Genomic DNA, 18,106 nt, shown 5'->3' on the forward strand with positions numbered 1-18,106 from the left:
TCATGTCATTCATTTACTGTATGTATTAACAAACTTATTTTTGAACTTTGTAGTTATTAATTTCGACTGAGAGTTGTCTACAGATGCTTGTCTCTGGAGTGAAAGGGGGCCTTCTTCAATCTACAAGACCTGCAGCTTTTTCCAGCTACAACACAACTGGTTGGATATCGCAAATTTGAGGTGCCTTTATATATTAGAGTATGAAGTTTTTCTTATTTTTTGGCACACAAATGTGTTCAAGTTGGTTATAAATTTTAGACACATGTCATAGTAGGGTTGTTAACTGAAAAATGAATCGCCCCAATGCCAAGAATATTATTATTTGTTTTAAATATAACAAATTACTTAAAAATTCCAATGAACTTGGGATGGTGCATGAAATACCGTACTGTACTACTTAAAAAAACTATTTGCAAATCCTGTTCAACCCATTGAATTCATTGCACATTCATTAATTCTTAAAACGGAAACATAATTATTTTGTTTTTTTGCAGCCCACTGAATTTTATGGCCATGTTCATTAGAAACGTGTGCCGTGATCTGGAATAAAATATTTATTCCCAAAGCCTCCATTCATAAGCAGGAATGGGGCCAGCCAGATTCATCAATTTGTCAACAACTGTGTTTGCAAAAAGATTAAAACCTTGTTAATCCATTTAAAAACAATCATTTTCAACAAAACTAAAAGACATGTTTACATCATATGCCATTCCCCGATGAATAGCTCCATATAACAAACAAGCTGGATAACCAACATTGACTTCCAGCTACTCAAAACCTTGGCCATCAATGTGTAACAGGTTTTGACAGATTTCCACACACAGTTCAAAATCCGGTAAGTACCTATTATTATTCCCATGGCGTCAGAAATTTGCACATCTGTGAACACACTATTTCAGGCTGAAGGGTACTTAAAAGTTTTTTGGGAGAAATGTATGCCACACTCCAGGGAATTTCTTTTTCAAGGACATACCTACTTATAACCAAGCCACATTTTGTAGTAAAATGATGTGGATTTGCAGCAAAAAAAGAAGTTCTAGAGTAGTTTTGCACCAATCTTTTCTAGATTTCTTATGTGAAAGGGTGTCTTTGTGAACTACAGAAATGATTTGATTGCAGTGTCGTTACTGCACTTTCTCCTTGGTGTTCTTCATGCGTCATTAGCGTTAATGGTGAGTAGTATAAAATGTATCATTTATAACACAGAACTTGAAAAATGTGGGAAGCAATCAACAGTGGCACTTTCATCTTGTCACACCAAAGAGTGAATGTTTTATTCACGTTTGTATAATGTATATTTCTTCATCTTCTGAGGTTATCTGTTTTGGACTCATACTTGAGTATGGCAGGTTTTTGTTTGTAAATCTGGGCCATAGAAAATGAATGGTATGAGACCCCCCCTGTCAATTTCCTTTTCAAATTTTGTGTTCTGCAATATGTTCAGTATGCTTGTCATATTTTCCTGTGTGCTGTCAGTCAACTTGTGCTAATTAAATTCTATCCCGTTCAAAGCAATAGCTTGGAAGGTGCTTACAAAAGAGAAGAGGTGTAACAGCGGAGGCGGTCATGGATTAGTCATCTCTGGTACAGGTGGACAACGCGGAGGCTGAATCACTTCAAGGATTTTCTACAGAAAAACTGAAGGTTTGTGTACATTGAAAGGTTTCACTTGAGTTATTTTAGACTTGTTTGACATTGAACTCTGTTTACATGTACAGTTGAAAGCCTTATCTTGTCATAGAATACACAGTGGGAATGATCAAACTTTAAAAAAGCTCAGGACTTTTTTCCCCCTTCGGTGATATTGATTTACCCGTCTTCCGAACTGGTGGCGCGCAATCAAAATTGCCTTTTCACACTCAATCAAAGTGCAGGCTTTTCTGTCCGTCCTGTGATTGAATGGCAACTTGTCCAGACGGCAGTGATGAGCTCCTAGCCTGGTAGAAAATGAACTGCCAGAAACCTTAGAGAATTTATACTCATTTTAATCACAGACTTAATCACAGTAGAGAAATATTACTCAACTACTTATTATTTCCAACATGTCTTAAGTGTTAAGAGAGGATAACTGCATTCCCAAAACAAACAAAAAAATCAACAATATGGCTTAAAATAACATTTGAATTCGAGAATTAATTTAAATTATATAAAGATAGTACCACTAGGAAGCAATAAGAAAAAAATACATCAAGTATGACGTAAGTAGGTCCACTGTTTGTTGATGAAATTGTGCTTCTGGCCCTAATGGATGGAGGGCACTAACTCTAACTCATGCTCCTCCTACTTCAGTTAAATATTTATACGTGTTAGGGTTGTACGGGCCACACACAAACATTGTGTGTCAACTAGGATCAAATGTGGGACGACGCTCACCTATAACCACTTTCCAACGTGCACCCACATCTCTTGGGATGTCCACTTCCTGTTTACCCTTGCTCAATAATGCAGTTGGCCTGGAGAAGAGGCTCTCGTTTCCATCCATGATGTGTCAGTGCGTGCGTTAGGTTGGAGTGGTCCATTAGTATGAAACGACAGTTCACCGCTAAGTGTCTGTATTGATTTGTCAGATACGTTTGCTTCCCACTTGCACACTATAAAAATGAGATAAAAAGAACAACACGTTGGAGTGTGACGTCCTTCTGAGGAATTTGGGACAAATCAGGGTAGAATGCGGCATGTAGGATCACATCTAAGCATAGCCATGAGGGCCCATTTTCACTCTTTAGTTGGTGAAGTTGCATCACGCACTTTGATGTAGATCATTGCTCAGCCAAAAAGCCGCCACCGGCTGAGAGCTTAGCCCCTCAGCTCTGCTGTCTCCATCTGTTAAAACCGCTGTTGGGAAGGGGGTGGGGGGTGAGCAAAGGAAGTGAGGAGACTGGAAAGGGCGCCGGGAGCTTGCTTGAAAAGCATAGTAGAGGACCGCAAGTGTGAAAAGGGAGAGGGATGTTGCTTGAGTCAGTCGTGGGGATGGGGAAACTTTTCTAATTGGACAAATGGGTGAAGTAGCAGAGATGACCAGTGGTAAAAAAAATTGAAAAATTAATGCCTTCATTTTATTTTAATAAGAAGTTAAGAAGGATTTTAAAAGCATACACGTTTGGATATATATTGTTTTAAGTATAGGGTGACCCACCCCTAAAATAAATAGAAACCATTCAGGATTAAATCTACAGTATCCCATCTAAAATTTTGTTTGTACACCCACACTATATCAAGAGAGTACCTGCATAGTGTTATTGTTCTTTAATTTTCTTTGTGATATTTATCTTTCCCTTTCTTTCTCCCTTCTGGCTTTTCTCATTTGCTCCCTTTCTCTCTTTCATGCAGTATATATTTTTTATTTCACACACACACAGACCTCACTCACACTCACCTTCATCTGCTCTTGTAAAAGTCTCTCTCACATACAGACATTCTCCTTCTCCCCTCCATCTGCACACAACTTTCCCTCACACACACTCCCAAACAGAACACACAATAACATTTCTAATCCTCCTTTAACGCCCACTTTTCTTTCTCTCTCTCTCTCTCTCTCTCTCTCTCTCTCTCTCTCTCTCTCTCTCTCTCTCTCTCTCTCTCTCTCTCTCTCTCTCTCTCTCTCTCTCTCTCTCTCTCTCTCTCTCTCTCTCTCTCTCTCTGTCTTGTTCCCACACTCATACACACATTCTTCCTCTCATGCAAAGAATGGGTCTCACATTCCCACAGCGTTACTCTCTCACACAATCTCTCAGGCACTCTCTCACTCAAGCTGTCCATCTAAATCTCAATCTCAGACACAAACACGCCCTCATAGCCTTACATTTTCTATCCTCTCTCTCTCCTCTCCTCTCACAGATGCCCTCATACAAACAATATGTCTCCCATTCACACTCAATCGGCTTTCTCTGTCGCTCATTTCTCTCTCACGCACACATAACTCCACCCCCTTTCACATAAACTCTCATTTAAACACTTTCATACAGTCTGCCTATATAAATCACTCTCACACACGTTCACTTTTTCCCTGTCTATCACACAGATAAAATCACACACAGCATTTTTATCCCTCCTCTCACTCTCTCCCTCTCTCTATCCCTCTCTCTCTTTTGCTCTCTCCCTTTTCGATGGTTTTAGATTCTCCCGCTCACTCCCTCTCTCGCTCTCCATCAGTGCATCCGTGCGTTCGGAGGAGCTGCGAATGCAGTTATATGAACTGCATGAGATCAAGAAGACAAAGATAAGAAGTGGAAGAGACCTTTAAGGTAAGAAGTTCATTTCCTATCACAAGTCTTTTTATTTTTACTCCTCAAGGTATTAATAGTTGGATTTTTGTATATGTAGGCAACACGTAGGTACCAGTTGTGTAGTGTTGCATGGTTCTAAAGCTCCCCTTTTACACCTACTGTACATGTGTGTGTTATTTGTAAGAGGGGACTTGATACCTGTATGTCTGTGTTTACCACAGTAAAATAAGTTAAGCACTTACTTGTGTGACAATATGTTATGTTATATCTTTCAACTGCCCTTCATAAATATGACAGAGGACACACCAGCATCACAAAGTGCTTGAATGCAGTATTAGTTTTGTTGAGTTCTCAAATTTGTCTGGCGTGTAAGATAGTGACCGGCATTTCTCTGCTGCTCAAATAAGGTGTGCACCAAAAAAAAAACATCTTACAAACCTGAGTTTTTCCCCAATGCTGGAATAATCACACTTTGCTATAACAAAGAATTGTAACAGCAGCCATGAATTACAAAATTTCAAAACTGGTGGGAATTGTAGTGAGAAGACTCCCTCAACTATAAATGTCTACACTGGATAATCTCAGTGAGCGTTTGTCCTATAATTGCCTTAAAATCTGGCAGTTTCATGTTGTGTTTATAGGCCAGAAAAACCCTAGTCTGCAGCAATCAAGTACTATTTATGAAGATGTCCTCAGAGAATTAAGAGACCGCCTGACATGCTGAGAATAGAACATATGATAAACACTGCCAGGGATGATTTATTTAATCTTTGCACAAGCCAAAATGTGGGCAAACTTGTGTTTGCATGTAAAAAGATGGATAATCTTAAAAATGAGCATGTCAAAACACACAATGATCATACTATTGTACAATAACAATATCAATCCTTACAAATGCAATTTACCTAAATATTACTCTAAAATCACACTCACATATTTCTGGATAAACATGTTATTTGGGCGTTTGTTCCCTCAGACTATCTGGCGACCAGTTGATAGTCCACCTTTAGCCTGAAATCCACCGGAATGTGCTTCAGCACCCCATGACAGTGAACAGCGACAGCAGTGTTGAAATTGAAGGTGTGAATTAAAGATAGGAAAGTTTAACCAGCATCCCAGGAAGAGATTGTATGACCCTAGGGTTTCCAAAAGTAATATAAGTGTGCAGTGATATAAGAATGATGAGACAGTTGAGTTGCTGGTGACCTCAATTTTGGGCAGACATGAACAACTTTCTTGAGTCTGAGTAGTGTAGTTGGCCTTGGAGTCGGGTTTTTTCCGTTAAACATAAAAAAGACAACAATGTGTTAACTTGTAGTTTAAAACGAGGAGTTGGTGATACTATTATTTTTTTGAATGGGAAGGAAATGAGAGATTTTATGAAGATGTAACATAGTAGCATTGCAGTAGTAGTAAAGAATAGTTTGTCCCTTTTTTATTGTCTGGTTTGAAGCGGCATTTCATAATAGAACATCTGTGAGTTTTAGTGCTCTGAAAGTAGTATTATACACAAACAGGAATTAACAATCCAATGGCAACACCCAGAAATTAATTATGATGCAGTAAACAAAATGCTCCCTACACACATTTGTGATTCTCCATTCACCTTATGATAATTATATTGACTTATTGAATTCTGTAGTGTGCATTTTGGTGTGAATAATTTCTCCCCACGTTGCAGCTGCTTGGATATAATAATTCAATGTGGAAGGTCTATCGGAAAAAAGAAAATAAAAAAACATGCAGGCACCTCGCCAGCATTGACGAGCTGTCATCACAGCGGCTGGTGAGGATTGAGAAGGTTTTTCCCCCAAAAACTTTCATCTCAATGCGTTCAGAAATTACGATGGAACTGTAACTTAAAAAAATACTTTAATGAGCTATAAGTCAGCACACAAAGAAAGACATGTGACATTGCTTTATATGGACTGAGTGCCAAATGGAAACCAGAACGGGAGAGAGTGTCCCAATAGTTTGCACATGAGTACCAGAGGATTAGTTTTATGTCATCTGGTTCTTTAAGTCAATACTCCAGCCTTAGAAATGTTTGCCTATTTCTGGAAGGATACACACTTGCCACAATTGTAGGTTTATTATGCACGATTCAAAGTGAAAACCTTACTTAAATGAACCTAAAGATAGGCTATTGCGCCACATTTCAATAAAAAGAGTTAGTGTCTTATCTGAAAGGAATTTCAAACAAAAAATTAAGCCTAAATGTACATTTGTCCATCTCAGTGAAGAAACATCCCTTTTAATCTCGCATCTCACCACATGATAATCACTCACAATAATACCTTAAAGACAAATGAGAATTTGGAGTTGAGGAAAGTAGCAATTCTCCCCATCTAAGTAGTGTGAATTCCAAATTGCGTGCCTTAGGTATCACATTTTGTTTTAAGCGTACTACTCCTTACTTTTTTCCCATTAATTTTGTGAGTACAATGGTGCACCTCTCAGAATCAATGTGGACTAAGAAGTTAGATATAGATTTACTATACACAAACAAAATGTGGGAAGTTAAATCTCCTTGTATCTTACTGGATCAATATCTCTAATAGAGAATCTTGGAATTGTGTTAGATACTGCTTGTTATTTCTAAGTAGTACAAATGAATGACCGAGTAGTTGAAAAAAAGAACTGAAGTTTAAAAGTGATGTCATATTTCATGTTAATTGTCATGTTATTGTTTAATTTTATGTCATTTTAATGATTATATGTCTAAAGTGGTTTTGTGATAAGAGTAAAAGACTTGATTTAGGTAGAGGAAACCAGACAAAAAGTTCAGAGTACTGTCAAACATTAAAAAAAAAGAGAAATTGAAGAGAAAGTTACAACCTGCTTTGAGCAAGGTTGAATTTGAGCATGACAGGAAAAAGCAATTTAGCCTGTTTGTTTTCTTCTTTTTCCCCTGAATTTCTCTCATAGCTAAAACAACCAGCTATACTGAGGGGAAATAAAACTTTTTGGTGTTAAAAATCCCTCTATTTGTGAACTTATTATTACAACAACTTTTGGAATAAAAAATCCAATAGCTATAAAAACTTCAATCCAACATAAAACATGGGTTGATCATTTTTTTCTCCCCCTGGCCTGTAAATGCCATCTACATAAAAATAGAGCGTTGTGTGATTTATCCATTTTGCTCTTCCTTCAGCACAAGCTCAATCCTGATGGAGGAACATTAAGGACAAGGACAAGCGTGTGTTTGTGTGTGACACTTTTAAAGAAGACAGGATAACTTAAAGAGAGTTCAGGGGGAGTGAGGATATGGCTGAGGCACCAATACAACAACAACAAGATACAAAAGAAGAAGAACAAGAAAGTGATGAGCAATTGAGCTCCTCTGGATCTACGGAAACTGATGAGGATGTGGAAGACTCTAAAGATGACGTTCAGATGCCTCCAACCCGACCATTACTGTCTATGAGGTCCATGAGCATCGTGGATCCCGATGATGATTCCCCCAACATGATTGTCTACAGAAAAGTAAGACAATTTACACTGTTTGTTGTTTTTATTTATTGTTGGAGTGCTCAAGGCACACAGTTGGAATAAGTCTGATCAAGTGTTTCATGTGCGGTTCATATACAAAACATGAGGAAAGGTTGCCAAACACTCATAGAATAGAAACGTTAGGGTACTATAGCAATGCTTTGGATGCAAGTGAGCGCACATTTTTGAATCATTGAAACATTTTTATCTTATTTATCTCCACACATTTTCATCCATATAAACAGAAAATGAAATGATATGGAACTCTAAACACTATTTTTTGAAAATATGTTATTCAACAATGTGTGAGATGGTGTTTCCATGTGTAGTAGGTGATATGGTAATGATAAATTATCTTGGTTTGCCCTGAAAAATTCATCTTCATGGATGGACCTTTTGGTTGGTGCTTTCAGTGCACAATTGACATATTGTTGCAATAAAGTTAGATTATAGACCAAACCAACAACGGTATCGCTCCGTGGCTATCTGATGGATGTCCATGGTGCTGCTGTTATCAGCTTCCTGTGGGAAATATCTGTTGGTTGCAGCAGCTCTGCGTTCTGCTGGCTTGGTTTGCTTGCTTTGCCAAGTGAGGTTTGACCCTGATAAGAGTTGCCTAGGATAACTATAGTGAGGCTGAGGACTGAATCCATTGGTTAGTTTGGTTTTGTACACAAACTTATGCTTATTTGGGTCACAACAGGAGATTTCCTGTTTTAATGTGATTTCTTATTGGTAATTTATGATAAGGTATCCCATTTTTAACATCATAATTTGCACTTTTGACCTGATAAGTTTTACATTTTAACCTTATAATTTAAACGCATATTCCTGTCACATTTAGACGTTTCACGCTCAGAACAAGCTACACATTTTTTATCTTAAATTTACCAAACAATCAACAGTCTCAGCATAAAAGTCACGTTCACTTCATGTTTTAACACATGACGTTATAGTACATGTTTGTGTGTGTGTGTATATTTAACCTGAGTGTCCCCCAATATTTTCTGAGCTGCTAATCTTAATTAAGGTCCTGGGGGTGCTGCAGCCGAACCAACAACCCAGCCAACTAGACTGTGTACAACCTGAACTGGTTGCCAACCTATCGTAGGGACCACCATGCACACTCACACCCCTACCCATGAGCAATTTTGAGTGTTCAGTCAGCCTACTATGCATGTTTTGGTAAATGGATAGAAACTGGAGTACCTGGAGAAGCCATGTCATGTAGTGAACATTAAGACCTCCATACAGAAAGGGATTGAATCCTTGATCTCAGAACTGTGAGGCATATGTGCTAACCACTTGACTGCCTAGCACTACCTTAGGCCTAAATTCCCTAGGTGAGCATCCTGCATGCATAGGAGGGAGCAACAAGATGAGATGACTCCATTCTACAGGCAATCTTGCCACCTCCTAAAGTACTGCAGTCGGTGTATGTCTGGGAGGGGGGGGTTGTCGTGACTGAATGCCAAAATGGACGTGACCGTCCGCAAACGGCGTCACGCTAAATGAACCGTGACGCATACCATGTTTGCATGCGGCCCTCATACCGGCTAGAAAATAACACGGCTAATGTAATGACCCTATGTCTCACTGCTTCCCCAGCAGGCAGCAATTGAAGACATTTATTTATTTATTTATAGCAACATAAAGCATTGTAAGGCAAAAAAAAAGATTAGAGAGTGATGGTTGGAGGGCATCACCACAATTTAAATCATATTTTCGTCAAAAGTAGCCTTCGGAAAATAAAAGAAAAATGACCTTAAGCAAGCGTAATCTGCTGCAAACTTTTCAATCAAAATGCATAGTCGCTGAGTGCATTGTTGAATAATTCACGCGTTGAAGTCTTCTATTATATTGAATGGAGAGCCTGCAATGGAGGGAACAACTATAGAGACATGTTGACATAAAAAGGCAAACAAAGCAGGCAGCAGGAAAAATGATTTTTACATTGACAAATGTTTTTTTGCTTCAGAAATTCTCCTTCTTTTGTGTGTTGGAGTTGTGCTGACTGCACAAAAAGAGGATTTTTGTCTTTTTATGAATGATGCAGTTCATATTTTGGAGTACGACTGCAGATAAGAATTCACATATATTATTCTGGATTATTTATTTTAACTTCTTATCCTCCAGTGGCTATCTCTCTAAGCTTTTATTAGATCTGGTACTATTATATCAGAAACGTGCATTTGAGGTTCAGTGAAGAGTAGCTTGTAAGAGGGTATGTTAAAATATTTTTTGACCGAGTTGATCTTCATTATTCATTCGACCGTAGATAATGGTATCGGACAATGGGAAATCAGTTCCTTTTCATGAGAAGATGCCACTATAACGACCAGTGTGCTATTGTCACCTTTGATTAATGACTTGGTGCTAAATCAAGATGGCGATGGGAATAGGGGCTTCTTTTTTAACAAAATGACAAAAAGACTGCAGATTTGCAGCTTGAAAGTGGAAGAAATGGAGTGAAAGAAGGGGATTTTAAACTGAATAAACCTGAAAGAGTGCATCTTAGAATTTGCTGTCACTCCTCTCTCATGTCTTGGTGAGCGTGATCAGCAAGCGTCATTGGAATGAAGGTTATTTCAGGTAATGGTGGTGGTAAAAAAGCGAAGCATTAGATTGTGTGGGACAATAAACATTATGGTTGTCGTTTATTGCTTTCACAAAGCTAGTTGTTTTCAGTGGGAACATCACTCAGCGGGATAACATAACATTTTAAACAATTTCCACAATACTTAGTGGAGGAGTGAGCCTCATGATAAGAATAGGAGGAAGGAGGCAGCTTTCTTGAGTTTTTATGTTTAAATCTTATTAATAAGAATAATTTGGCTTTCATATAGTTCATGATAGAATTTTCAAACATGGTTTTGCCATCTTTGCATACATCTTTGATGACATTTTAGAGTTGGCGGTTGAGGGCACTCCCAATTTCATAAGGAAATTATTCAACTGTAGCGACTTATAACTGGAATATTCACTTTTTTCCCATCAGTTGTATTTGGCTCCAGTTTAAATGTAACTCAAAGGCGGCACATGCAACAAAAAAAAGGAATGGAGATTTATAATAGCAAAACAAAAAGATGTCATTGCCCTTAACCAACAACTAATGTGAAGCCATTATAATGAAACAAGAGGAAAGCACTTACACAGCAAAAATTCTAATGTGTGGTTTGGAAAGGGCCAAGAGAAAGCGGCGCCCCAGCCTCTTCTCAGCAGTTCAACTTTAAACGATAACGGACCTGCTGATTCCCAACATTTGCTTCTGGGCATAAGCTTGCCAGACTATGAAAAATGCATGGCATGAACCACCATCCCATTATCTCGCCAGATGACTCATCAATCATCTACGAATGGGAGTCGGTAGAAAATGATGTAAATGGTGCTCCCAATTTACTCCCTACAAATCTTTTGGAAACAAACTAACAAGCTCTGCTTTTAATTGAAGCAAGACCACCCCCCCAACTCTTTCACCTCTGCTTCCCAAACGAACGCAGTGACATTTAGAGGGTGACGTTCTAAAGTTAAAAGGTTAAACTGGGGCCGATCATAAGAGCTGATAGTCGAGAATAATTAGAACAAGAAGTGATGGCGCTCACCCACGGGGAGTCATTCATCTCAACCGACTGCTTCTTTCTCCTAGCTTGCCTTTCCCTAGATGCGTCTCATCCTATTTTTATTCTCTCCCCCCCCCCCCCCCCCCCATCTAACTTGCACCCACCTGCATGCCTTGCTTATTGAAATGCAGGACTCTGTGGGTGGGTTTTTTGTTCCCATACATATTGTTTGTCTGTGTCACACTGACAATCATTTTCTATCACAGTTTGATGATAATTGTATATTTTGGAAATGAAAACAATGCATTTGCCTTATTGCTGTCTTTTTGTTTGGATGGTAAAGACTTGAGTTTAATGATAACCTGGATGAGACCCCTCCCGCCCTTGCGTAGTATACTGACAATAGCAGCTGTTTATACAGATGCCTGCGCCCTCAAGTCAGGGAGGGTGCTTTAGAACGCGGATTGAAAAGGCGCATTGTGGTTCGTGTTCAATTCTGCGCCGGCTTTACACTTGTGAATACATGCACAATGTGCACATGCCGTTTTTGTGTCAACAATGCTTGAACGCTACCTCAACAACACTCAGCAGGGAACAAGGCAGTTTTATTCCCAAGTTTTTATATAAAATATAGAGGTGAGGCAGATTTTTAAGTTAGAAGATCATACCAAAGATCTCACTAGTTTTGAAATGTAGTTAGTTTTTTTAATTATTTATTCTGTTTGTAATGAATATAAGATTTTCTTTTTGAACTTAACTAAGGAAAAATGTTACATTTTGATGAGAGTTCAGTAGTGACCAGCGAATACAAGAACTAAATTAAATATTCAGTTTTTACATAAGTTGCATAGTTATGATGAGTTATTTTAAATGAACTTCAAAGATCAGGATTTGATTCCCATAAGGGATAATTTCATTTAGTTTGCTTCAGCTCTTTAACTTTAAAGGATTATAGATTCATTATAACGAGAGATTTGGCGGCATTATTAATATTATAATGTCATTTTCATCTATCAGCATTACACTTGACTGTTACTTTGATGACTACCGTAAATGCACTTTAATGCAAAATGCCACCCTCTAATAATACATTGTATTATGTACTGTACTTGTAGTTGTCATTGCATAAATAGTATCAGTTGTTATTTGCAATAAGTCGTTTAATGACTTTTAGAATGGACTTGGCAGAGTAGAAATTTCTCACCCCATGATGACTTTTGTCTATAGCTTTCATCCTTTGAGTTGAGGCCATAAAATGGAAGTCATGTCCCCTCACTGCAGCCCACAGGATATTTATTAGCCAATTTCACACTGCCCGGATATTTATCGCTGAACAAAAAAACATGAATCACTTGCCGCTGAGCCTCTATTGTGCTTTTCCTAGCTTGACTATTATTTTTTGATGGAACATAACCAACATTTAAACTCATCTCTGAAGGCATAGATACTATTGTAACTGATCATAAAATTCCAACACTAACCGTTGGAAATAGCCGCTCATGTTTTATTTTAATTTTTTTTAAGCACCCACAAATACAAATAGTTGTTGACTTTGTAGTATAGGGAAATTCTGTGTAATTCTCCAAAGAATGTCACCAATTTGGTTATTTTAGAACCCCTTATTAGGTTGTATTTGTGTCTTGGAGATGAAGAGTTGTTGTTGTTGATGTTTTTTGTTGTTCTCATCCATATATCTAGGCTTTGTCTCATTAACATATCCAAGAAGAACGTTTTAAGACATAAAAATAGCATCGTGCTTGGATAGAAGTCAATGACTTTATGGCATTTTTGTAAAGAGTTTAACTCAATCCTTGCAGTAAACTCATTTTAGGTTTGACGTATATTGTAAGTTATTCTTTTTTTTTTTTTTATCTCTGTGGCTGTTAAAACTGGAAACTGACCAAACATAACTTGAGCAAAGTAATTACAAATGACAATATAAAATTGTCAGTAGTGTATGGAAGAAAACTTACCCAGTACTTTGTCATTGTCCATGTTAAATTAAGACTTTCCGTATCTAAAATTGGAATATGGAAGAAGATTGACACTTCTTGTACTCCTCTTATAACCTTGAACTGATTTTCCAGTCACTCTTTATCACTAGGCAGACATTTTTATGTCATCCTAATCCTCAGTTTATTTTGACATTTCTGGAAAATAATGAAATTCCCTTCAGATGAGTAAGTTAAAGTCACTTGTGAGAGTCGTGATGAGGAAGACCAGCTGCTTGCAGATATCTGAGGAGAACTCTCATCACGACAGCAGGTAGAAGCAGCGGGCTAATCGAATAGAGGCAGGGGGGAGAGGTTAATTGGGGGGTTTAAATTGCAAATTTCAAGATGAAAGGATTATTACCCACATCACAAGTTTCAGATTCGGTTTAATTCACTGCTTAGATTCACACCATGTCCCACCATTAATTTACTGTGGGTAGACAAAAATATCATATCATTTTTCAAATCATTAATGCATATTTTCCCATCATAAACCAAGGGATCTTTTCTGGGCCATCATAAATTAGCCTTTTAAAGTCCTCCCTATTAGAATTTGTTGTTTTTCAGTAATGTTTTTGATTCCAAATTATTATATGGTTACCAATAGTACAATGTGTTAACTAGAGAAAGATAAATGCATAGAAAAATCCATTTGAATGAGCTCTAAACTTATGTATCAGTTTATTCAAATATACAGGCACCAGAGCCTAAATGGAAACCAGTCACATTTGAATGACTCTAATGTAAATCACTTTCTGGGTTCTCTACTCCCTTCTTTGCTCATCTTTCTCATCCAGTAGGCAACCAGTTGGCTTTATTGATGCGTTCAGGGTGTTTTTTTATGGGATAAAGTCTAAACACTGACAGCAGATGTCAAAAAAAAGCCGCATGGCCTTGATTCTATGTCAACATGTCCAGTTCTGCTTGTTCATACAAAATAAAGGTGAGGTGACTGCAAATGCAAAAGAAAGATCAGGTGGGAATTTGCTTGGGGAGAAATACAGTATATCAATCTATAAAAGAAGTATTGTGTTGGTTATTTAATGAAGTGGAAGTGAGATACTAGAGGAAATGATTTATATGTAGGAATTTAGAGTTCTTTACTGTTAGCATTGATGCATGTACAGTTCAATGGTTGAATTTGGCTATAACAAATGTCTCCCTTGAGGGGGGATGTACTTGGAATTATCAGAGTAGGAAATGTTCAGATAAATTGGAAGTTGTTTGGAGATCTGTGGGCTAATTGTACATGGACATAAGGGAAGTTTATGGTATTTCTGAAAGGGTAGAGTTTTTTTCTTATTTTTTTTGTGTGTAACACGTGTGAAATCATGTTATTTGGTAATGAAGTTGTCACTATTTCTTTTAATGTTTCACAACGAGTAAATTCAGTTCGCAAAGATTTGGCAGTTTTAGTTGTGTGAGAAAATGTTATATATAAAATACACTATAATGCTTTGTTTTTTTTAATTGCAAACAGACTATAGTAGTTAAAATAGAGAACTTTATGGACTCATGTTGTGATGGTCAGTAATAGTGTAATTGTGTAGATATTTTTTTCATCATTTTCTGTTTCCAAATAATGTGTAAATTTAAGTTATCACCCTGCCATGTGTTTGTGCCATGCGTGCTTCACGCGTGTTTACTGTAATTTTGAGATGCAGATGGTGCCTCAAACACGCAGCCAGCAATAATAATCACAGTCAAACAAAGTAGGCCGGCCGGGGCGAACAGTTTGTGGTTCATCCAGGTTTTGTGATGCCGTAATTCTTTGTTGTGAACACAACGGCCTTGTCCAAAAGAGCAAACTGCTTAATTCCAATTAATCCCACGGATAATCATTGTCTAAAAAGGAATTAGCATATTGTTTTGTAAGGTATAACAATAACAGTGACGTTGTCTGGGGGTTCTAATGAGATGTGGTGAAAATATTGGCCGCCATTACAAAAGAGTGCTGCTGAAAAACAACAAGCCTTGCATGGGTTTAAAACTTGAAAGGGATTGGGAGGACGTACAAAGCTCTCATCTTGGTTTTAATATTTAGTGAGATACTTGACCTCATCTGTAAATAAGTTCACCTGGAGCCTTTCATAGTGAGTTCTAGCCCTGTAGTCTAACACCTGTTCAGTTTATTAGAAAAATATCAGACAATGAATGCCGTTTCTATCATCAATTTTGTGATGTATCCATAGTTCCGCATATAAATATAGAAATTCAAATTGAAACACTTCAATTTATTGCTGAAGGATTTTCTTTGTCCTCTTTTCTCTGTCTCAGCTCCATTTTTGTTGTTTCAAAGTTGAATAAGAAGTCAAAGTGCCGCAATATGACACTGTAAGGGAAAGCTAATAATTCTGGATGTGAGATATTCGCTGAACTTGACTTAATTCAGCACCCGCTTTCTTATTTCCCCCTGCTAAGGCGGCAGTTTGGGGAAGGCAGTGGAAAAAGATTGACTGCGCATTTGTTGTGAGTCATGCAAATATGAGATCTGACTTGCTGTCATGAATGTTAATCAAAGATTAGACTTCAGGGGAGGTTAGGTGATACATACATTAAAGGGGGCTTGGATCTTTGCTCCACTAAAGCTTAGTAACGTATGTCAATATCTAAAGATGAAAACGAGAATTTTTTTCCTGTACTAGGACATAAACCATTGACACACTCTTTAAAATTGAACACAAACTGATTTACATTTGGCCAAATAATATACATCTTTTTTTTCTATAGCCCAAATGCTGAAAATAGCTCAAAACTACGCATTTAAACCAATTTTCTTTTGTAATGTAATCAAGATACGGCTAAATTAGGCAAAGTAGAGACGACAGGCTTTTCAAGGATTTCTTCTGTGAGCCACAATTTAATGCAAATATTAAATGGAAAGTTGTTTTTTCTAATGTAGGCAAAGGCAGATGCTAAGGTTAAGACATTTTAAAACCCCACAGCCACCATAGTCAAAGGTCAATATTAATGTAAAACAGATGCAATATTAGTGTGTTGCCAGAATGTCATGTTTGGCTCAAAGCAGTGTGGAATGAGTAGTTAAATGTTACAGTTGTAAGTTATGTTAATACATTGGATTGTAATAATTTAGCAAAATATTGTCCAGGTAGAATTATAAAGATACTGTTTTGGGTTTTTTCTTTTTTTTATTGCTTATATATGTTTTGTTATGATCACCAATCTATGAAAGATAAAACATAATTTAGAAGGTACTAATATGGATCTTAATATATGTCACTCTGATTGGTTGCTCTGACATTTCTATGAAAGGTCTCTCTTTCCTCTCCAATGATGGCGGATAAACTCTGTATGATATAAACATCATTAGGTTATCATTCATCTACTGTGGTGGGATTTCAGTTCTTGTGTACTATTGTTGTCTTATGGGTGGTACAAATGTGAATAGGGGAACACGTGGGGATGAAAACATATTTTGATGAATAATTCCTTAATTTAATGCTGCAGATATTTTTTAATTTCATTATCTAATACGATTCTTTCACAAAAGTGAGTTAATCTCATTTATCATCAGTAATATCTCATTTTATTTGACTGAAAATCATAAAAAGCCATTGATTTAATTTGTATCTTTACATTACTCCAGCACAAGACAAAGTACTTTAGCTTTTAAAATTAAAAGAAGACTTATTACGTTAGGGATTCAAGATGGAGAAAAAACAACGCTGATCAAATTTTGGTCTTGTGACTCCATTAGGGAGACACTTTAACATCTTAAGAGACTAGAGAGCTCTGATGTTTTTAGCACTTAACGCTCTCATTTGATCCATGCGTGCCCAGAAAGAGAGTTAATATTTCATAGGGATGCACGTAGTTGTACAGGCAGACAATTTCTTTATGAAACTGAGTGATCAATATCTATCAGGGAAAGGCAGTAAACATGTGTTGTAACATTATCATCAAAACAAGTGTAGGCTACGCATTATTTTGTCAATTATTTCTGTTGAAAACCATTGGTAGTCATCAACTTTGACTCTCCTTGTGGTTATATTATAATAATTTATTCATTTTTCTATTCCGCTCATCCTTATGATGGTCGTGGGGGGTGCTGAAGTCTATCCCAGGTAATTTTGGGCAGTAGGTGGAAGACAACTTGAGTTGTTTCGCTAGCAAATACATTTAGATTTGAATGCATGTTGTTTTTTTTAAGATATTCATCATCCCTAATCAGTTGGAAATGAATTTGTCTAACTTGTGGAAGAATTTAGTGAAGGGAGATAGTTTTTTAAAGTTTTTTATTCAGTCTGTAACAATACGCCACTGGTCAGCATGGTAATTAGATACTTGGTTCACGAGGTCATTTGCAAGAATTCGGTGTCCACCCTAAGAAACTTACTTATCTGACACAGACACACAATGTTCCATAAAGTTCATCCAAAATTTGTGAGCAGCTGAACTGAAAAACTTATAGGCGGATGAGAAGAACACAGTCAGAAAAAAAAACATACTTTTCTAAGGCCAATGGTTTATTTTCAAGGCAATGCCTCCTCTCTTTGCAGCGGAATACCTGTTTTTTTAACAATGTGTCCCTTGCTCCTGGACATGTTCTGATGCTGCCACTGCAACCAATGCCTTCAAAGCTGTTTAATGCTTCTGCAGATATTTTTTTTAGCTCAAATAACAGTGGCTTTGTTCATTTAAAGTATCATATTCATTTAACATATTTATGTTAGGCGGCATATGCTTCTATAACAAATATTGACGTCTCAATTGTGTTAACAACCTCCAGGCAACAAAGCCACAGTGGCATATATTGAGGCAAGAACTGCAGGTCTAAAAATAGAAGCTGAAAAACCTTTGAGATGAAACG

General features: G+C 37.3%; 1 protein-coding gene across 1 annotated transcript in view; it reads left to right on the forward strand.

Moving 5' to 3' along the window:
* Positions 1 to 3,777: 3,777 nt before the first annotated feature.
* Positions 3,778 to 18,106, forward strand: part of rgs6 (regulator of G protein signaling 6) — a 38,977-nt gene continuing 24,648 nt past the window's right edge. Inside the window, exons 1-2 of the mRNA XM_077710825.1 lie at positions 3,778 to 4,244; positions 7,384 to 7,715. Coding sequence (XP_077566951.1) covers positions 7,497 to 7,715 — 219 coding nt within the window. The 5' untranslated portion in view covers positions 3,778 to 4,244; positions 7,384 to 7,496. The remainder of the gene's footprint in view (positions 4,245 to 7,383; positions 7,716 to 18,106) is intronic.

The sequence above is a fragment of the Stigmatopora nigra genome, chromosome 2, assembly GCF_051989575.1.
Source record: "Stigmatopora nigra isolate UIUO_SnigA chromosome 2, RoL_Snig_1.1, whole genome shotgun sequence".
NCBI lineage: Eukaryota > Metazoa > Chordata > Actinopteri > Syngnathiformes > Syngnathidae > Stigmatopora > Stigmatopora nigra.